This window comes from Clupea harengus, chromosome 22 (assembly GCF_900700415.2).
Source record: "Clupea harengus chromosome 22, Ch_v2.0.2, whole genome shotgun sequence".
NCBI classification, from domain to species: domain Eukaryota; kingdom Metazoa; phylum Chordata; class Actinopteri; order Clupeiformes; family Clupeidae; genus Clupea; species Clupea harengus.
Genome location: NC_045173.1, coordinates 14,029,736 through 14,052,794, shown reverse-complemented (window position 1 = coordinate 14,052,794; position 23,059 = coordinate 14,029,736). Strand labels below are relative to the sequence as shown.

At 42.2% G+C, this 23,059-nt stretch overlaps 1 protein-coding gene across 6 annotated transcripts in view; it reads right to left on the bottom strand.

Annotated features, from left to right (window-relative positions):
• LOC105889425 (receptor-type tyrosine-protein phosphatase mu-like) overlaps positions 1–23,059 on the bottom strand; it is a 138,983-nt gene that overhangs the window by 75,490 nt on the left and 40,434 nt on the right. For all 6 annotated transcript variants that reach the window (XM_031559557.2, XM_031559558.2, XM_031559559.2 and 3 more), the window contains exons 3-7: positions 22,097–22,371; positions 18,895–18,973; positions 16,515–16,630; positions 15,541–15,715; positions 8,932–9,225 (exon numbers count right to left, since the gene is read on the bottom strand). In XM_031559557.2, the coding sequence (XP_031415417.1) occupies positions 8,932–9,225; positions 15,541–15,715; positions 16,515–16,630; positions 18,895–18,973; positions 22,097–22,371 (939 nt within the window). The remainder of the gene's footprint in view (positions 1–8,931; positions 9,226–15,540; positions 15,716–16,514; positions 16,631–18,894; positions 18,974–22,096; positions 22,372–23,059) is intronic.

Here is a 23,059-nt window from a genome sequence, read left to right as displayed (position 1 = left end):
TGACCTCTTATCTCCAGTGAACCGCAAACAGAGCCTGGGTCCTCCTGACACATATTTGCAGAAAACAAACAACAGAACAAACTAATCTCTGAGTGTATGCACACACACACACACACACACACACACACACACACACACACACACACACACACACACTAACACACACATACACACAAAAACAAACACTCTCACACACACACACACATACATACACACACAAACATACACACACACACAAACACTTACACACACTGATTCCTGTTGCAGTTCAGTTGAGCTAGCCATACTGCTATTGAATATCTCCATTACAGTTTTTTCCAATCATTTATACACTTGTCTCAATACCGTGTCCACTTTTTCAAAACTCTTCATACAATGGGGTTTATAGACACACACCTCAAGCACATAAGTTAACCTTTGGTGCAAAATGCACTAAAACCACTAAAACACTTTATTCTACACCAAAAGTGACTCATGCTGCCATAACTATAGCATATGAGCTCTTGCATTAAAACACTTTATCACTCAATGTTCAATTAACTAAAAAACACAGACAACTTGAAGCATTGAAAAATGCATATATAATGTGTTGCTGTATCCTCTATTTGTGCACAGTTTAGTGTTGCATTGCAGTGCAAAATAAAATAAAATAGTATGACACCTCGTACACATAAAATATGTAATATAAAATGAAATACAGTAAATATGAAATTCAGCTATATGCCTCAAGACAGCTCCATGCTGAATTTTCTGTGATTCACTTTAGTACAAAAAAAGTGTGCGGGCACTTTCCTTTCCCAGTACAGTAAGTGAAACAACAACACATGAGACTACCACTAGAAGTGTCCTGCAGCCCTAATGCTGATCTGTGGTGAAACATTTATAAACTTCACATTTACAGTACCACAGCATTCTCCCTTGCCTTGAGTCTTTACAGAAAATCTTTAGCACTTCTTATCCACTCTTCAAATCCCCCATATTCGACAAATATTTCAAGGCAAGGTGTTGTCATGACACCAAGAACAAAATTTTCTGTTACAGTTTTCCAATCATTTTCACACTTGTACACTTTCTCAAAACACTTAACACATCCAGCATATCAGTAGATTATGTGAACTAAACTGTGGATACTTTCCCATTGCTTAGATACAAAATGCAGTCAATGACCACTTCTTCTGAAATTCATGGATACCTGTCTCAGTCAATGTTCACCACCAGCAAAACGCTGTGCAACTACAGCATTTTTTGCAGATATTTAGATACTCAGTTAAAAACAGTTAACTTTCAGTTCAAAACCAGGCAAAATTTAGATCACTGTAGATGGAAAGATGCTGTATTTTCACAGACAAATGAAATGATACAATTATACATATTATTCTATAATTTTTGCTATAACACCTCTGCACTTCACTACATGGCCTAAGTTGTCACAAGAAGTGCCTCTGGTTCTGCAGCACAGGGAAGACTACTATGATTTATAACAGCCTACATCTGACCGGCCAGATTCAGCCGAGGGACAACGAGCAGCGTGAGGCAGAGAAGAGAGTGTGGGAGACAGAGATGAGGTTGTGAAAATCAATCTGTCGTTCTGAGGCCAGAGACACACTCCTGTCACAGTGATTGGGGTCACTGGGCTCCGACTCAGGAGACTGGCATTAGAGACCCCATAACCAACACACACAAACCACAACACACACAGCGTCTTCACACATGATCCGTGCTATGGCTAACTGATGATGTCTATGGGTAAGAGAGACACGCAGATGGCAGATGACCAGACGAGCAGACTAAAATAGCGGGACGCGTGGACTGACAGACCAATTAACTGTTGACTCCATGAAAGAGATAGAATCCCACCCTTAAACTGACCAAATAGAATTTCAATTTGAATACAGGAGACACAAAGATAAACAATGACATTTTGATAAATGGTAATCAACATTCCAACCAAGGTTCAAAGAGACTCTTCTACGCATCCGTCCAAAGAGGTCAAAACAGAGGAAGCTGACATTGAAAATCTGAAAATGGCGACTAGGACGTAAGAGGAATGCAAGATTTCTCTTTGACAATCACTGCCTTATTGATTGTGTCCACTGCCACTCACACAGCTGTGTAACGGTGCAAACTGGACAGTCCATTAGTTTACCTATTAGCAAACATCCTCTAACAAGGCCCAGAGAGGTCAAAATAATTCACAAACACACAATATACGATGCAGAGGACAAATATTGTTGTCTGAATAATGTCCTTGAGGTGCTCACAATATGTAATTTTCCTCTTCTAGGAATGATAAACAGATTATTTTTCAAACCCATCTTGCTTTTCTCGTTCTGTTATTCCACAGCTCTCTGATAACCTTCGAGGCTGAGCGCCACACTCAATCTGTCCCTCTTTCTCTCCACCACAAAGCAGAAGAAAATTGGACTCTGACTCAATACAAAAAAAGGGGACAAAAAGCACCGCTTCCTGTTACCAAACATACAGGTTTCTCTCTCTAACACACAAACACACATGCACACAAACACACAAGCACATAGACACAATGAGCGAAAACCTCTTCATAGGTCACATGGACACTGGCAATCATGGGTCACAAGGGTCAATGCTACCAGGAGTTCCAAAGTTCTTCCACAAAGCTTCTGTTTAATTCAAGGTAAATGTGTGTGTGTGTGTGTGTGTGTGTGTGTGTGTTCAGAAATTCAAAATGACACAGTCAGAAGATCACCCTGAACTACAAACACACTCTGCCCTTTTACCTCTTCAGAAGGGAAGTGTTTGTTGGTTGTGTGTTGAATGAGGAAGACTTCCAGTCCTTGTGTTTGTGTATGTGTGTCTGGTTGAGTGAGTCGAGATGAAAAGAAAAACCATGTGGACATAAAAGTCTCTCTATCCTCTAGGGATTCAGATTAAGATCATATTAATGTAATCAACTAAAATTGACTATAAAAATAGTTGTCAACTCCGTGTACACATTCCCAAAACACTTAACACATCGAGCATACCAGTAGACTATGTGAACCAAACTGTGGATACTTGCCCCTATGCTTAGATACAAATGCAGTCATTGACCACTTCTAACGAAATTCATGGATACCTGTCTCAGTCAATGTTCACTACCAGCAAAACGCTTTGCAACTACTGCATTTTTTGCCAATGTTTAGATGCTCTGTTCAAAACAGTTAACTTTCAGTTCAAAACCTAACTTACAGTAATTTAGATCACTGTAGATGGACAGATGCTGTATTTGGACAGACAAATGAAGTTATATGCTTGAATAAGACAAAGTATTCTTATTTTAGCAGAAAGTTTATTTAGATTATTTCTGTTTTTTGGCTTGCAGACTTCTTACTATCTCTACAGAAGGCAAACATAGATGTAGCTGTTCCTGAAGAGTTGTTTCCACTATTACAGTACTGCTCTATACGTCATAGGCTATAAAAAAAAGACAGTGATTGAAGAATGCAATTACAGTAAATTTACCACACTCAATTGTAACATCTATTGTGAGAGGCAAACCAACATTTGAACACTGTCTTCAGATAGTTGGCTTGGATTGACGTATTTCCAAGATGCAATGCAAAGGAGAATGTTACCGTAAATGTGAAATTCAAACATGTAAAAGTTTGTCACCAAATACAGAGGAAATAATAAATAAAAAAAAGCATTAGGGCTACAGCAGACTTCTAGTGGTATTACAGTACTTTGGTAGACTGTATATTGTGTTGATGTATGTAAATATTGGAAATACTGCAGTAAATACGTAGCATATTCATGCCTTTTTGTTGTAATGTAGTAAGCCTATATAGTGCACTAACACATGCAATTTTAGCATATGACTGTAATGAAACATATTGCAGCATTTTAGAATTATTCGTTCACTGTAATATTACAATATTTACTGTAGTCCAAAGAAGTGTTTGCCGTGTGTGTTTTTTCTCTTTTTTGCAATGCAACTCTACAGTAATCTATCCCAAACTGCAGGATACAACAACATGCTATATATGCAATTGGCAATGCTTCAAGTTGTTAGTGTTTTTTAGGTCCCTGTATTCTGAGAGAGAACATTTGCTAAAGTTACGGCAGCATGACTCACTTTTGGGTGAAGTATGAAGTGTTTTGGTGGTTGTAGTGCATTTTGCACCAAAGGTTAACTGATATGCTGAGGTGTGTGTCTGTCCACTGTGTGAAGCGTTTGGGAAAAGTGTTCATGGTATTGAGACAAGCGTGAAAACTGTAACTGCGTTGCAATGATAGCACATCTGCAATACAGGTATCTGAAAGGAAAATAGGTTGGCTCACATGGTGCATAAACCTTGAATCTTGAAATATATAAAATTAGGCCTATATAGGATCTTGATTATTTTAATTATTAACTATTCAACTCATTGCATAAATAATTGACAGAATAATCTATTATCAAAATGGTGGTTAGCTGCAGCCCTGCAGTCCTCTCTCTCGCTTTCCACTACAACCACAGAAAGATAACGAGAGTGTGGACATGACTGAAGGTTAATTATGATACTGTGATTACTGATGAGCTTCTGTCTTGTCTGAGAATATACCAACTTAACTGACCCCACAACACACAAACCTACAGAAGCAAGCAACACGCATATGTCAACTGAACCAAAGAACTCCAAAGAAAAAAAGAAACTCAAGAAAACCAAAAAAAGTCCAACACACAAACACACACACATATCCACAAACGCGTGTGCACCAGAGGCCAAGGGACGGTCAGAGCCAGATTTGAGCTGCCACAGACAGGTTTCCATGCCAACAGACCTCACCTCTCTACTTAAGAGTGTCACATTCTACTTAGCAAAGCTAAACCAGTATGTAGGTTACAATGCTAATGTTGCATCTCTGTGTGTGTGTGTGTGCGCACGCACGCATGTTTGTGTGCACATACACGCCACAAGACAAAGTTATCTCTAATGTATCTATCTATATATTGTGAGATTATGCCATATACCTATTGTGTTATTTTCTGGTATTTACTAGTTTTCTGATATGTTGCGGTTTGTTTGTGGAAAGAAATGGTAGCAAACAATGGCTTGATCTAAAACCCCTGTGATCTACGCAAAGAAGTGTACCCAAGGGTTGAAGCAACTGATGTGTGAAGACAAGTGACAAAGTGTCTGGAGATGATTACGCTATGATAAATGTAAGGGTTACCTCTGTACAACACTAATGAGGAGGATAGCTGCTTGTTTGCTGATATTGACAGTATGATAGCAAAGAGTGGCTGCTTAGTGTGTGTGTGTGTGTGAGATTCTGTGAATGTAGTGATGCATTGCTAATGCCTTCCCTCTGACGTAAAGCCTTAAAAATGTTTACCCACACACAGACTTCTTCTGAACTCTCCCCTTCTCTCGACCTGAAATTAGCCCATTAGCAGATTACTCTCCCTTCTGACTCCCATTCCCACAGAGGCCCCTCCTTCTCCATTACCAGGGAACAAACTGCTGTCTAGTACCTGACCTCAGGTCAGTGATGTGCGCAGTGGCCCTGGCTTGTCAACATTAACTTCAATGCAACACCATACAGCACCACTGTGGTACCAAGGTCAGCCATTACGACTGAAGCCTTGACCCAGGGGCATTAGTGGGAGAGTGATACAGGGAACAAAACAAATGTGTGTGAACAATAGTGTGTGTGTGTGTGTGTGTGTGTGTGTGTGTGTGTGTGTGTGTGTGTGTGTGTGTATTCTACTCCCCTGAGTGCAAAGAGACTGATGCAGGCTCTGTACTCTGCCCAGCAATCTATTATACATACACCCACAAACACACACACAAACACTTTAGGCAGCCAAGGTGGAAGTCAGTTGAGAATCTTTCTGGTCAGTAATAACTCCTACACTCAGCTGATGGTTCGAACAAAGACAGCCTCTGAATGGTTGGTGAGTATAAAGGAACACTGAAATGAGCAGCACATCAAAAAAACACAGTCCAGTCTCCTTCAAGAAAAACACTGCTTGTGTCCAGCATCATGGCCAAGGGATGAGCCAGAGGAGAAGGTCATGCGGATGCACAAACATTTATACACTTCAGTCTGGGTGTATCTCAAAGCACAGACGCTACACTGACAATACTGCGTATATAAACATGCATAGAAGAACACATTTAAGGATGCACACATGGCACGCTATTGCACACACACACACACATGCACACACACACACACACACACACACACACACACACACACACACGCACACACACACACATGCACACACACACTCCCAACATAATAATCACACCTCGAGGCTAGAATACAAAAATGTTCATGTAGACATGTAGAACATACTGCATAGCGGTACAACTTGGGAGAACAGCAAGATATCTTGAATGATTACCTTTCTAGCACAAATACAAAAATGTTGCATATCTTATTTTGAGTGAAATTTTAAGGAACTATAGTTTCTGGATGTGACAGCTGTACATTGATAGGTTGTTAAACAGTACCCTTGAGTTCCATTCTGTGGTTTTGCGACCTAGATTATTGTGCTACATTTGAGCATTTTGTCAAATGTACATGTATACATAAGCAAAAATATTAGTTTCAATGTGTAACTGCACTTGTTATTTATTTACAAAGTTTAGAACAAATATGCATGTATATATATATAATGTAGATTATTAGTTTAAGGCAAGACTATGTTTTTGAAAACAATATTAAAAGAGTAAATGCTACATGTAGGCGTACAAATATGTACATTATAACAGGACATAATAATGCGTTTAAAGTGGCATTATGTAGGAATTGTACTTCAGGGTTAGGGTAAGGATTAGCAGTTTTACCTTAAAATAACAGCTTTAAAAAAAAATTGGGGCGCTACAATGACGTTTAATATGGAGAGTCGCCTCCGTGCCATTGCCATACCAGGGTTCGTAGGCATATTACTGCGTTATGTAGGATTGCCTGAAGCCGCCCGGTTAATACTGTCTGCCGAACTAGTAAGTAGCTTATTTGCCGTCTTGCTTTGTCTTGTGTTGCACTTGCTTGATGTTTGACTGTGTTAGGAAAGTTGTTGACTCACTAGTTTGTCATAGTGTCAAAGTAAGCAAATTTCAAGAGGTTTCGCTAGGTTTAGCCGCTAGCATCTCGTTAGCGATTAGCAATTCCTACATAATGCCAATTTAAATATAGCTGCAAGCTGCGTTCATCTGGGTCCAAGCAGTATGTGCGAACTGCCCCGAGTAGCAAAAGTTTGAATTATTTGACCTTCAACTTGTGAAAGAGAACCATTTTCATTTTGTAATGAATTTTGAAGATAGACCAAACCATGTCAGAGGAACAGAGGAAAACATGTTGTATCTTGTTGTAGCAAATGGGTAAATAGCTTCTAAATTGCTTCTATATGCCATTATCAATGAGCCTACAAATTTATGAAGACTGGCCATTCACACAGGCACGTATAGGCTGCTTTTGATTGGCCGTGGCGGCCATTTTGTTAAGCAAGCCAAATGGCGCTTTAGGAGATTTGAGCAAATGTAGCCAAGTATAAGCATACAAAATCTAAAAATGTTTGCTAAAGCAGTTCTTGAGTGTTGTGTTAGTTGCAGCGCCCCCTATCGACGACATTTCACAAAATTTGGTGTGCATCCAAAGAATGTGGAAGTGATGCAGGGTCAAATTCCGTTACTTTTGAGCCCTTACATCACAACATTTTGGCTAGTGAAGTGTGAGACTTCTGCTTTGAACATTATTCACAAGGTGGTGCCACTCCACAAATGAATCGTAATGCACTAGGGTAATGCACAAACCCACACCTAGGGACACAAAGCCCAGGTTTATCAGCCACGTGGGGCTCCAAACATACCAAGTTTCATGTGTATTGGTTAAGTCTAAGTAAAGGATATCATCCACCAAAAATAAGTTGGAAAAAAGGTAGAAGAACAGAACAACAAACACTATATGAGTGTCTATATGAGCACTATATGACAGCGGCGGTCATAATTAGTAGACTGAAAGCCACAGAAAAGACTAACAACCCTGCCTATATGAGCACTATATGACAGCTGCGGTCATAATTAGTAGACTGAAAGCCACAGAAAAGACTAACAACCCTGCCTATATGAGCACTATATGACAGCTGCGGTCATAATTAGTAGACTGAAAGCCACAGAAAAGACTAACAACCTAGCCTGTCGATCGTTGCCAAACACTTCTGTGTTTCCATGGCATTGTCGCTCAGCTTTCTTTTCAAAAAGGATGAAAGACAGCAAGCACAATGGAAGCCCAGAGAGAAGGAGGAGAAGAAGAAAGAGAGAGCAGAGAGCCTCTGGAGGTAAAGGTGCTGTTTTTCAGGGTCTGGTGATTAAGCCGATTGTTGTCCTGCTCTTGGCCTCCATTGTTCTCCTGTGTGCTGCTTTAACAAACCCTCCCCAACAGAGGAAGGTTAAAATGCTCATTAGAGTGAAATGTAAATAGTCCTTTCTACCTGACTAGCTAAACTGCCCCTGTGGAGAAGGGTGATGTATTAGGGGAGGAGAAGAACACGACACAGATTAAAGGAGAAGGAACTCATACATGCACGTGGCACACTCACTCGCTCAACACACACACACACACACACACACACACACACACACACACACACACACACACACACACTCAATCACATACACACACACACAAAAATAAGAGGAAAGGGGTTGAGGATTGGGATGGTGATTATGCAGGCTAACACTGAGGCAAGCCTCAAATTCAGACACCCTTCAAGAGTTGTACAACTTCAACTGAGTGTTACACAGGCTATATGTAAACCATGGCTTCCTAAAAGGCAACACTCTGATGCAGAGTACTATCTTTTGTGGGATTTCAAAACAAACTTCCCTGATATCTGATCTGATATCAACAGTGGAACAAACCATGGAGCATGCCTTATCACACACACCCACACACCACCACCCTCTCCCCACAGCCTACCTGCACACTTGGTCTTTGCCCTGAGGGGGGGTCCCGGTGCTCCGGTGCCTCCCTCCAGGGGCCTGGTGAGCAGCACGCTGATCTCGTACTCGGTGTCGGGGTTCAGGTGGCCAATCTTGTGCGTGGCCTTGTCCACAAGCTGCAGGTCATACATGCTCCCGCTCAGGGTCCGGTACTCCACCTCACGGTTCACGATGGGGCCGTCGCCATTGATGGAGTTGGCATTCAGCTGGATCCACAGGTAGGTGGCGCCCACCGCTGTCAGCTGGGGAGGGGCGATGGGGACGGGGGGCTCTGGGGAGGGGCAGAAATGGAAGTTTTCAAATCACCAAAAGGAGAGCAAAGCCACTGCTGTTTACAAACAGAGATAAAAAAGGAAAATGTCAAGATAAAGGTAAAGAGTGATCTATTTTCTAGAGGCAGTCATGATTCATGATAAATGGAGCGAATCTCATTGTTCCTCACACAGGCTACCTCCACAGCTTAAAAAATGATAGCACAAAAAGTGCTCATCTACATACACATTGCACACTGTAATGGAACTCAGTTGAAGTCAGGATGAAAGCGTCATGTAAGATGTCAGAGATGTGAGTTTGTGAAAGGAGTGAGATGAGAGTGTGTGTATGCCAGTGCTCTTCTCTGGGGAGCAGTGATGGGTTTGAGAACAATCCTACTCTACAACACAGAACCAATGGGACCAAGTTTTGTTCTTATACATTACAACGAACAGTAGCACACACAGAGATGCACAAAAACCCCCACATACACAAGCCAGTAACTAAATCCGCCCCTGCCACTAACTTGTATTTATGTGTGATCCATCTAATTCCAACATAGATTAAGGAGTAGATGGTAAGTTAAATGACTGATTAAAACAAAGATTCCAAGAGTGTCTGGATGTGTGGGCAGTGCCTGTTAATAAGTATGTCAGATCTGTAAGTAGAGGTGTGTGTGTGCGTGTGTGTGTGTGTGTGTGTGTGCCTGCGTGTGTGTGTGTGTGTGTGTGTGTGTGTGTGCGTGTGCGCATGTTCAGAGTGTCTGAAGGTGACACAGATGGTTGTTCCATCGTGACCCTGTCCAGCACCCCTAAATTCCTCCTAATCCCCTCACATGGGACGCAACTCAAACATCACCTCACATGAACCACCTAATCCCACCTCCTCCTTCATCTTCTTCTTACACACGCACACGCCACCTCCCCCCGCAATTGAAGAGGAGCACGTGGGTCATGGGTGTCACTGCCTCCTGCTGTTAACCTATTGACACTGTTTGGGGCTTCTGAACTCAAATGTGCATCCAGTATGTCTGCATGTGACTGTATATGTGTAAAAGCTGACGCATGCAAGTTTGCGTGTGTGTCTGTGGACGTTTAGGGGCACGTGACACTAGTATGACTTCAGATTTGTCTATGCGTTTGGGTCTGTGCATGTGTGTGAGTGTGTGCGCGTGTGTGTGTGTCTGTGGGTGGGTGTGTGTGTGTGTGTGTGTGTGTGTGTGTGTGTGTGTGTGTTTATGCGATTGTGCGTCTGTGAATGTGTGAATGTGTGAGTCTGTTTGAGCCATTTGATATTCTAAACACTACCGACTGAAAGACACCTGTCAAGCTCCTTGCGCACACTCCACATTCCAGTGGAACACATGGAAGCGCGCACACACACACACACACATACACACATACACATACATATATATTTATACACACACATTCATTAAACACACTCAAAGAGAATGGTCCAACACTACTCCATGCACACACTCCCCATTCCAGTGGCATCCTATGGCTGTCTCTATTTAACCATCCCAGCTGTCCACACAACTGTTCCTGTGGTCCTCTGAAGCAGCTCAGGACTGTGGAGAACAATGGCTCTAATAATAGGAGTGGCTGGGGGAGGTGCAGGGGGGCTAATGCCAGTCAGAGAGCGCCAACACTGGGCAGATTTACACGGCTTAACCCCAACTACAGGCTCCACAACAACACATCCAACCACAGGAATACACCGCAATGTCCATATACAATTACAAAAATACTCGGACACATACCAATGACAAACAGACATGAGAAGAAAATGTATATAAACACTAATGTATACGTTCTTAAAAATATAATATATATAACACATATTTATTAGTGCTGTCAGTTTAACGCGTTATTAACGGCGTTAACGCAAACCCATTTTAACGCCGTGAATTTTTTTATCGCGAGATTAACGCGATTTTTCAAAAAAACATTTTTTTTTTTTTTTTTTAGATTAACATTCTTTTTGGCCTCGCAAACTGTGTAGTAGGCTAACGTTACGGTTTGAGTGAATGGTGAGCGCGATACGGCGAAATGGATGATAAAAAGCTTCTGAATGGAAAGTTTACTTTTAAAAGTTGTGTTGAGCAAAAGAAGCGAGCTTCACTGTTGTCTGAAACTGTCAACAGACAGCTGACTGAAAGCAAAGAAGTAGTAGGCTTACCTTTTATTGGTAACCTAACTGTTACAGTTCAATGTTTCTGAAATAAGAGGCCTGAGTGCTATGTTCCCAGCAAACTTGAAAAAAAGAAAATATTAAGCCATGGTTTAACAGCACTATAGGCTGAGTCCTTGTTTACCTGAAATGTGCACTTTATCATTTTATTTTGTACCGCCCCGTTTGGCAATATTGGTTTTCAATTAAATAAAACATTTGCATAAAGCAAGCCAATCCACTTTTCCATGTTGATAAGGGCATTAAAATAAAAATTAAATGATGGAAAAAATAAATAAACGAAGGGACATTTAGAATAGATAAAAATGTGCGATTAATCGCGATTAATTTTGAGTTAACTATGACATAAATGCGATTAATCGCGATTAAATATTTTAATCGTTTGACAGCACTAATATTTATATAACTTATATACTTTAATATATTTAATCTAGCATCTAATCACAACTTCACAGAATGGCACAAGCAAACACACTGGTATGCAAGCCTCACATACACCCACATTTATACACACAGGGGTTTGACTGAGGGGTAGTGACCCTTCATAGCACCACAGCTGATTCTAAACAACAGATGTAGGGGTCACAAGGCAGCTGTTGCCGTGGCGATGGTTGGACAAGGAAGTGGACAGCTGTGCCAGACCATGTCAGCTACAAACACACACACACACACACTCGCACGCACTCACACACACACACACACACACACACACACACACACACACACACACACACAAACATATCTGCACCTAATGCACACCTTTTCAACTGTTCTTATACAGCCCATTTTAGGCCCTCAAACCAATCAGCAGAACAAACACCCTACATAGACACATACACTTCTCCAGCTGACACACACAGATTTGTGGCATGAAAATATCAAATAATATTTCTGGCATTAAAATGAAATGTAAGTACTTCCAATGAATGTGATGGATACAGCTTTTCAGTTTAAGGTCAGTTTAATATCCATTATGCATCAACCTCCCCACAAAGACAACCTTGATGGCTTAATCCTCTCACATAGTCATAGTATCTATGACAAAGGCTATAGATGATGATAGCATGTCCAAGAATGTTTAATACTGTGTGAAAGAGCATAATAGCATCTATGAAGGGGATTAATAGTATGTTAAGAAGAGTAAGAGTATGATGTATACAGCCCTCTTCTCTCCAGCCCAACCACACATACAAGAGCAGCAGTCCTGTGATTGACAGGCCAATGTCCAGAAAGGCAAAATTAAAGCCATCACTCATTTGGAACAGCTAGTGCCTAACCACAGAAATGCACATAAATCCCCTAAAGCACCTGGGGTAGGGGTAGGGCAGGAGCGGAGAGGAGTGGATGAAGAGAGGGAGGGAGAGCAGAAGGGGGGGGGGTGAAGGAAGACAGGATGACGGGGACAGCTAGCGGGACAGAGAAGAGGGAGGACAGTGAAAGGGAGAGAGAAAGCAGTGGAGGAGGAAAGAGAGAAAGAGAGTAGGATGGAAAAGTAGAATAGAGTATGTGTATGGGTACATGTGTGATGTAGGTGTGGTGTGTGTGTGTGTGTGTGTGTGTGTGTGTGTGTGTGTATGCTGCACAGCGTTCCCCTCTCTTCTTACCAGTGTTAATTTCGTTGACGAAAACTATGACGAAAAATATTCGTTAACGACCTTTTTCCCGGGACTAAGACGAGACTAAGACGTGACGAAAACGGATCTTTATAAATAAAAACTATGACTAAATCTATTTTAACTTTCGTTGACGAGACGAGACGAAAATGTTGGTGGTTGACTAACTCTACGTTTCCATTCAGGCGAATTATCGGCAGCCGGTATTTCGTCTAGGGGGCATTGTCAGAAAAATCAAGTTTCTCTGTTAAGTAGCAAGTTCGGTTGCAGTGCAGCGCTAATATAGCAGATTAGCTTGTGAAGTCATGAAAATATGATAGATGTTGCGGCTGTCACTCGTGCTCTCATTCATTTACTTATCCATTAAATGTATTCCTTTATACATTTGTGTTCTCTGATTCATTTATATCAGCCAGTTAAATCACGATATCACACATACCAGAGGCAAAACGCACCGATGAGGCTACAGGTTACAAACCAGCTAGCTTCTACATTGATCTTCAATTAAAGTGTTAGCAGCAAGCTAACAATAATGTTCGAGAGCTTCAGATAAGACCTACAATATTCTGTTTGCCCTGACAGTGTTCGTGTAGTATATAAACAACAAACCGAGTCGATGTAGACATATAAAAGTCGTGTGAACACCTGTATTCACCTTTATTCACATAAAATATTTCCCAGTAACAGAATCCCGAGACTCCGCCATCTTGCTTTGATTTTTTTGATTACTCCCGCCCATCTGCACAATTTCAGCTGTCAATTCTCACACACGTCAAACTGATTGGTTACCGCCTGGTCCGCATTTGCATAGAGTTAAAGGTTCGTCAACTTTGGAAGGGAGGCGTCGACGGTTCGTTGCGCGTCGGACGGGACTTCGTCTCCATTCATTCCCAATGAGAGCGGCACGAATATCGTCCAAATGGAAACGTAGCATTAGTCACAATTGTTTTTTTTTCTAAACTTGTATGCACATCATTGGTTGAATGTTGCCCGGTCCTGTATCTATCCCTCCTCCACTCCCTGAGATGCCCCGACATGCAAGTGACGCCCTAACAGACGTTATGATGGCTGAAGTTCAAGCACTCGGTACTGGAAGAAAAATAAGAATAGATATCTGGACAGTCTTTAATTATAACTTGACAGAAAATAAAACACAATGCACCGCAATAACCGGAGAGAAACCTTGTGGCTTCAAAATAGGTGGGAGGAACACAACAAGAGTCACCTGAAAGCGCACAAGACAACCCTGCCATTTATGCCAAGGTAAATGAGCTAGTAACTGTCAATGATAATTAGCTAATGTTAACTAGTTATTAGAATATATTTGCCAACGTTAAGTTAACTTCAAAAGGGCAGTCGAGTGTATATGTTGTGTCAGCTTGTACAACTAGCTAGTCATTTTCGATTGAAACCTCCCGTTTGGCTAGGCAAATGAGTTCCAAAACGTTTAGCTAGCTAACGTTAGCTAACTATGAGGTAGCATAGCTAAGTTATACTAGCTATCGATTGCTAGCTAAGTTATACTAGCTATCGATAACTAGCTAGTAAACGCATTGCAGAATGGACTATAGGACAGGCCACGCATGACATTAATCAAGAAAAAATAAATGAATACGTGATTGGTTTACATATCCTTGTCTATTTATGCAATTGTTATTATCATTGGCATTACTTTCAACTCTCAAACTATCTGTCTAGCTAAATATGTTGGTTATCAGATTGCACAGCAATTCATATGGAGGATATGTGGTTGATTTAACTAAGGCCAGGTAGGCATAGTAGTTGTATTGTGTTATCACATCATTTGAATCTTCAAAATCTAGACTTGATATTCTCTTATATTTTAATGATAATACTGTTAATTAAGTATTGCCTTAAAATTATTATTTACGTTGAATTCATTGGAATTCAGCTGTAGGCATATACCAGGAGATCTGTATTTTAGAGACTAATTGCATCCACAGTTTAAGTACTGCAAGCTTGACTATTATGCAGTTGTAGACACAACACAAGGGGTCCCCGGGCCTGAGAAGGGAAGTAAAGGAGTTTAATGTGGCTATAAGATGGACTTTTAAATGTGACTAAAACTAGACTAAAATGTAATGAGACTTCGTCGACTAAAACTAGACTAAAATGTTCTGAGTTTTCGTCGACGAAAACTAGACTAAAACTAAGGAGGATAAAAATGACTAAAAGTGACTAAAACTAATATGCATTTTCGTCTAAAGACTAAGACTAAGACTAAATCTAAAATAGCTGCCAAAATTAACACTGCTTCTTACTGGGCGAAATATTGACCTGTCACCTGCTCTCACTGTCCACCCCTCTGTAATGGCCCTCTATAATTCTCCACCTCGGCTCCATATCTCACTCTCACTATCTCTCTCTCCACTCTCTATACCACTCTCACACATATCCATGTCATGAAGCTCACTCTAACCTCTTTCACCTTCTTGTGTGTGTGTGTGTGTGTGTGTGTGTGTGTGTGTGTCTGTATGTGTGTTAATATGGGTGCATTAACTCACGTTTTATAGTAAGATCTCCATAGTTGGTCACCCCCACCCCTGTCCCAGAATGCACTATGCAGCGGTAGCGTCCGGAGTCTCCTTTGGTGGTGTTCTCTACATCAAACGTCCCGATGAAGCGCTGGTTGTTCCAGGGCTTAGTGGCCTTCATGGGGGCCTCTCGCCCACTGATGCCCTGCACACACACACACACACACACACACACACACACACACACACACACACACACACACACACACACACACACGCACGCACGCACACACAAGAAGGTGAAATCGGTTAGAGTGGGCTTCATGACATGGATATGTGTGTGGTGTCCATGTTTATATGAGTGTGTCAGATCTTGTAATCCATCTAACACACCTGGACATTTATTTTTCATTTCTCTCTCTCACACACACACACACAACACACACACAACACACACACACACACACACACACACACACACACACACAATCACACACACACACACATGCACACACACACACGCACACGCACACGCACACACACACACACACGCACACACACACACACACACACTCACACACACACACTCGTATTGCAGGTCTCCCCCAGCTGTTGGAGCCTGTGGCAGGCAGATGGGGGCCATTTGTTCATTAGAGCTCTTTCTTCATGGCTGTCATCGGGGGACTGTGCTTAATGTTTGTTTCTGCAGCCTGAGCCCTAATGAGGATGTGTTAGTTAAAGTGACAAACAGCCCCTTGCACCAGCCTACACACACACAACAAACATACATACAACACAAAGCTGGGTTCACACATGTAAAAACACAGAGTAGAGAAACAAAGTAGATTACTAGGTGGGTATACAGGGGGGTGTGAGCATGAAAGTGTGTGTGTTGGTGTGTACACGTGTGCAGGTGTGTATGTGTGTACGCGTGTGCAGGTGTGTTTGTGTGTGTGTGTGTGTGTGTGCGTGTGTGTGTGTGTGTGTGTGGCTGTGTACCTTACCTGTAGCCAGAGGTAGAAGTTATCTTTGTGAAGGCCATTTACAGTGCAGTGAAATGTCGCTGTCTGCCCTGCGTTCACCTCCACGCCTTTGATGGTCTGGAAATGAGGTGTGCTCACTGAAACACACACACACACGCACAAAGAATAACAGTCAATAATAGCATTCACAACTGGACTGTCCCAGACTATTATCATGAGTAAAACAACATAACAAGACTGCTCTCTAATTTACCTATATTACGGCTCTATAGTTTGGCTACTCTAATACAATAAATAGGATAGCATCACAAAAGAGAGCTTTCTGAGGACTGTGAGTGAGAAGTGTATTTATGCAGTCTACCAATAAAAGAAACCAAGTCCAATTAAGAACATAATTTGATGTTCGGAAAAGGGGTCAATCATGCACACAACCAAGGTGCAGACAACCAAGGCCTTAATTAAGAGCCCCAAATTAAGCAGGGGGACATCTAGGTCAATGTGCTTTTTGTATTGTATTGTATTTTTGCTTTTTTTATGTATACTGTAACAGGTTCATGCAAATGCAGATACAAGACCCAATCTGTTATTATTTCCTCCACTCTGAAAGCCCCCTCCTCTCAACCCTCTGAAACACAAACAATGCCTACAAACCAGGACATCATGACCTTGAATCTGTTCACAGAATAGCTCCCCCTATAAAGACGCAGTAGTGGCTAATTTAATCATTTTCCTTCACTCTTCTTCATAATGCTCAGTATTTCATGAGATCTTTTGCACAACTACTGCTCTCTCTTAATGCATTTCTCTCTCTTTCTCTCTGTCTTTCCTTCTATTTGGCTCCCTCTTGTTTGTCTCTCTTCGTATTTGCTTGAAGTGGCGGCGCTTTCTATCACTTTGACGCATCACTCTTCTTGATCCTGCGGTAGACTTATCTATTTCCCTGGTTCTTCTGTTGCCATCCGCTTTAATGATAGATGGACCTCCCGCAGGCGGCACCACGCGGGCCCTCTGTGCTGCCACACAAACACCATTCGCTCTCCTGAATGCTAAACGAACAATGCCCTTTAGGGGAGTTAGCTGCAGTTACCAATGTCACACAAGAAGCTATACAAAATAAAAAGTTAATAACATAGACCTAATTGGAGACATAGTGATGTAATCAGGCTTTACGTGAGTCATGTTCTAGATGTGATTGAATAATAAGACTGAGAATTATTTCACAGTTTTAAAATATGCTTGGCTGTTTCACGCTGTCCCCAATGGTATAAAACAAGGATCTGTCCCACCATTGGACTGCCACTTCTACACTCAGCATTTGAGACAATCGCTCCAGCAGCAGCATGTCTGAATGGGTTACCGTGGTAATCCCACTGGATTAACATGAGACGAGAACACTTGCTGAGGAATCTCTGCATCGCTGAGCTAAACACAAGACAATAGGAGCCGCCGATAAAGCCTTACATACCTGAGCACTAGTGAGTGTGTGTACGTGTGTGTGTGTGTGGGTGTGAGTCCATGTGTGTTTGTGTGCTTCTGTGCTGTTTTGGTGCGAGAGTGTGTGTGGGTGTGTGTTTGTTTGCGAGCGTGTGTGTGGGTGTGTGTTTGTTTGCGAGCGTGTGTGTGTGTGTGTATCGGTTTGCTTTTGTGAGTGAGAGACTGCAAGCACCTGTATCTTCTCTAAACTCAGAATTGGCATAGCCATAGCCATAAGCCATAGAGCTTAAACAAGCACACTTTAGGCTCTCAATAACTGTGTGGGATTTAGCATCTGGATGTGATATCTGTGTGCGAAACATTGAGGAAAAAGAGGATCTATTTTTCCATCTGAAATGCAAATGCTGTATTTATTTAGATGTCTTTTCCTGTACGAGTGTCTCATTTTAGCCTATTTCAGGCTTCTTTCTCATTCTGTTCTCTTTCTCTTGTGCCTGTAGGCCTCACTAAGGATCTCTTTCTACCTCTTTTATACGTGCTACTGTTGCCACCGTTTGTCTTCACGTTCCCGGCCTCTCCTTCATCCCCCTCTCCCACACTGAGCCTCTATTCCAGTCCATCACTCTCTCCAACCCATCATTTCTTTTCATTCAATTCCTTTTGCCGTCTCAGCATCAATCTCAACCAAATTCAACACCGCCACTTTCTACTATCAGTCTGCATAAAGGTTGTATGTGTGTAAACTACAAGCCTATCAACTGTGTGTCAGCATTTGTGAGACATGAAGCGAAAAAGAGAGTCTGAGAGAGGCTAACAAACAGAGCAGTGTGTGTATGTGTGTCTGTGTGTGTGTGTGTGTGTGTGTGTGTGTGTGTGTGTGTGTGTCTGTGTGTGTCTGTGTGTGTGTGTGTGTGTGTGTGTGTGTGTGTGTGTGTGTGTGTGTGCGTGTGTGTATTTGTGGCCTTACTGCATTGATGTCCTAGGATAACCACATTCTTAATAGCAATCAGGCCATTGCGTCCAGAGGTGACGACCTCAAACACGATCTGGAAGACAGAAGGAAACACAACACTGCAATTTCATTTTGCAAATTAAAAACGGACCCTCTAATGAGTGGGTTCAAAATGTCAGGTTGTTTAGGGCAACGTTAACTGAAACACAGAATAAAATCACAACAAACTTCTTATCAGTACAAACGATGCAAATCGGGAGTTAATCCACAACATTCCACTCAAGATTTCCTTCTTGAATGCTCAAAATTTGCATTACATAGCTGGATGGAAACCCAGCATTTTGCTTCTATAAATATAAACATGTCCACATGTATATTGACAAACACACACACACACACACACACGCACGCACGCACGCACACACATACGCACACACACACACACACACACACTAACAAACACACACACACACTCAAACCACAGAAGAGGGAAGAGAAATGGCCATATGCCCCAAAGACGGGCGTGGCACTGCCCGCAACCTCTCATCAGGATTCCAAACACTCAACACACACATGCACATGTCAGCCCTATCTCACGCACACAGTCATATACACACACAAAACAGACACACCCACATTCTTGCCATTCCACTCTCTGTCTATATTTATTCTGTGCTGGACCATTAGCAAATGGAAGACGCTGCACTTGAGGGTATGTCTCTGTCACTCTCACCAAGCAACACACACATACAGTCCTACAATCTGCAAATGCAGTCGAACAGACATCCAGTTCAGAGCCAGCACACAGCTGCTATCTGGGGCACATTACACCTGGGGCTGGCTGCACCAGCAAGGTATAAACCTGGCCATAGGCCAGATCAGGTGAAACGTTCTGAGCCATATCAGGGCCACTGTAACCATGCCAATTAATACAAACGTTTACTTTACAGGCCTACCTTTACCTGAAATTAACTTTATTTGGTGCATCAATTGTGCAGTCCTGTCTTGCAACTGGTCTTTTTTTCTTAGTATAAGCCTGTTAAAACACTGTGTTCTAGATGAACAATGCGGTCTTATCCGAACTCATCTCCTCTCTCCTGAGCCAAAACACATGAGGCAAAGCTGGCCATGCTATCTCAGAGGGCATAACATCAGACTGTAGAATCCTTCAGACAGTGCTCTAATTACCATGTACAGCGTGACTGATGAAGAACACAACACAAATATCTTGGTGGTGGCATCTTCAGTGGCGCTTAATTTACAGGAAATGAAAAGGCTGCACTGAGACCCTGTCAGAAGTCTTGACGCCCACACACCATTATAATTCTCTTGTTTTTGAGAGTCAGCCAACTAACTGACTAATGACTCCGTGTGGCTAATTAGTGGCCTCAGTGGGCTGATGGAGGCAGAAGAGTGTTTGATATGAACACACTGAAATTTTCTGGCCAACATTTCTGTGTGTGAAGGGAGAATGACATAAAGGGCAATGAAACTGTGTTCATACAAACAGCAACAACAAACAAATTCGTTATTGGGAGGCTAAAAAGATTACAATTTCTTACACTGTGGTATCCATTTCCACAGCAGGAGCCTATCCCACCAACCCAATAAATGTCTACAGAGAAAAGGCTAAAAGCAATTGATCAAAACCTTCTCAAGGTGGTGTGGTGACTGCAATTACTACCGTTTACAGATTCAGAAAAGAACAAATCAACCTCATAATTACAGAATAATTCCCAAGTACCAGGTACCACATTGCACTTTGACAATCATTTAGGCTACTAATTAAAAGCACCTATAATTAGCAGTGTTCTGGTAATAAGATGTAGCACTGAGGATTGCTCTGAAATTCCATTTTGATTTGAGGAGAGTGTGAAAGCTGTCTATTCGGAGAGTCACATGACAGCAATTGTGGTGAAACTTCTATAAATCTCAAGACAGTATAGAACGGTTGTGTGGTGAGGGGCGTGCTTGGAAACTCTATCTTCCAAACAGAAGGCATGAAAAGCCCTTTTGAACAAACGAATCAGAAAAGTCAAGCGAGTCCATCCCATAACATGAACACCCCTCTGGAAACAAGCAATCAGCAGCCTTCAGCTATTTGCTTTTAGCGAGGAACATTTTAGCTGCTATTTGTGGAGTGCCTGGAATGGCGGACATCCTGATTCCCACCCATGTATTTGCCACACAGTCCAAAAATAACTCTCTCCACATGAAAAGGTAGTCGTAATGGTCTCAGTCGCAGTGTGCAATGGTCCGATGCCTCTGTTAACCATCTGTGTTAACAGAACAACAGATCTTGGGAAAGGGCCAACGTTTTATTTAACTGTTGCACAGTTGCCGGTGCAGGAATCATTGCAATAAACCGACCACCATGCTGGTGGGCTGTTGCCTTAGAAACCTTGTTCTTTCAAAGACCAGGAGATGGGTGAGAGAAAAGACCAGGTCATGGGTGAGAGAAAAGAGTGGCTTTCTACCTCAGAGGCGTCATGCCTGCCAGGACTTCTAGAGAGGCCAAAAATGATGGGTTCCCTACAGAATAGATGATGATTATTATTATTATTATTACTCATGTCCTTAAAGGGGTTAAACCTATCACTTACACATACACAAATACTTACACCTAACCGCATGCATGCACTCATAATATCACAATCATCTTTCTAAAGCTACCCAAAGACATTTGGAGTTTTGAAGAGTGCTTTGCTATGTGAGAACTCACAAACACACACACTAATAGTAGTCATACACACACTCAAACACACACACACACACACACACACACACATTTGTAGTTCAATCCAGTACTTCTATACTACTCTGCTATGCATCCAGGCCATAAAAGGCCTTCAAGATCCTGCTTCTCTTCGCCACCCCATTTCCCTGTGTGAGGTCAAGGCCTCTCTCACTGCCAATTAGGTAGGTACCAGCTCACCCGCAGCGCGGCGCGCCCGGTAATAAGCAGGCATGTGTGAAGGCACTGGGTCCTGCCACCTCCCCAGTGCCTCACACCCATCTGAGGTGAAAATAGGCATCAGTCAAGGAGGAGAGCCAAAAATAAAGCCATCGATATGGATAATGACAGAGATGACTTGCTCCTGTAAGGTTTGGATCTTATTCCTCACACTACCCTTTGATGGAAGTCTTGCGGTTCCTGACAACATCATCCGACACTGCACTTTTATGACTTCAGACTGTGTCATCTCCAGTGTGTTACCTGGTAGAAGTTGGGCCAGTAAATGCTGATGGCCAGCTCCACCTGTGCCCAGCTGCGTGAGGGTGGGCCGGAGGTGTTCCACACGGGCATGCCCAGCGGGCTGCCGTTCTCCTTCACGTAGACGTTCAGGTGCCCTGGGCTGCTGCCCTCGCGGCCTGACACTTTGTACTGGAAGAGCACGCAGTGGGTGTCGTTCTCCTTCAGCTGGGGAGAGAGCAACAAAGCCTTCTGCCCCCCAAAACGCCCCGATGTGTTCACCATCATGAAGGCAGAGCCTGGAGAGAGGAGAAGAAAAACAAAAGAGACAGAAAAAGAAAGGAAGACAGTGAGAGAGATGCAGGGAGAGAGACATGGAGACAGTGTTTCAAGTGATGTCTTTTGGGGGGCCTGTTTGTTTACTTGGGTTAGTCGATAAATCTGTTTACCATGTTAGTCTGGATTTGAGATTAATTCATCACCACAAGAGGAACCATTCACCATTCACACTAGAGTTAGGACGCTTGCTGCTAATAGGGATTACAGTGAGCACATCCCCCATTCTACGGTAAACAGCAAAGTCACAAACATTAAAACACAAATCAATATGATTTAATCTGAGCTAAATATATACATTTCATCATCCCTATACAGCTACTCACTACTGCAAGAAAGTAAACTGATGGACGAAACAAGGAGGGCAAGAATGTCGCAAAAACAATACTGGGGGCTGAATTTCTCTGAAGAGAAAAACTTGGCTATGGATTTATTTGATTTTTTTTTAACTTTTGGTCCATGTGGAAAACAAATGTCTCAGGTCATGTGTTAAGGCAGTCTGATTACTATAGTAACATGCTGTTAAATCCGCTCACTGAGGGCAAAAGAGAGAGAGAGAGAGAGAGAGAGAGGGAGAGGGAGAGGAAGTGAGAGATAGACTGCAAGAGAGAGAGAGAAATTATCAATTATTATTTGATGGTTTAAAGGTTA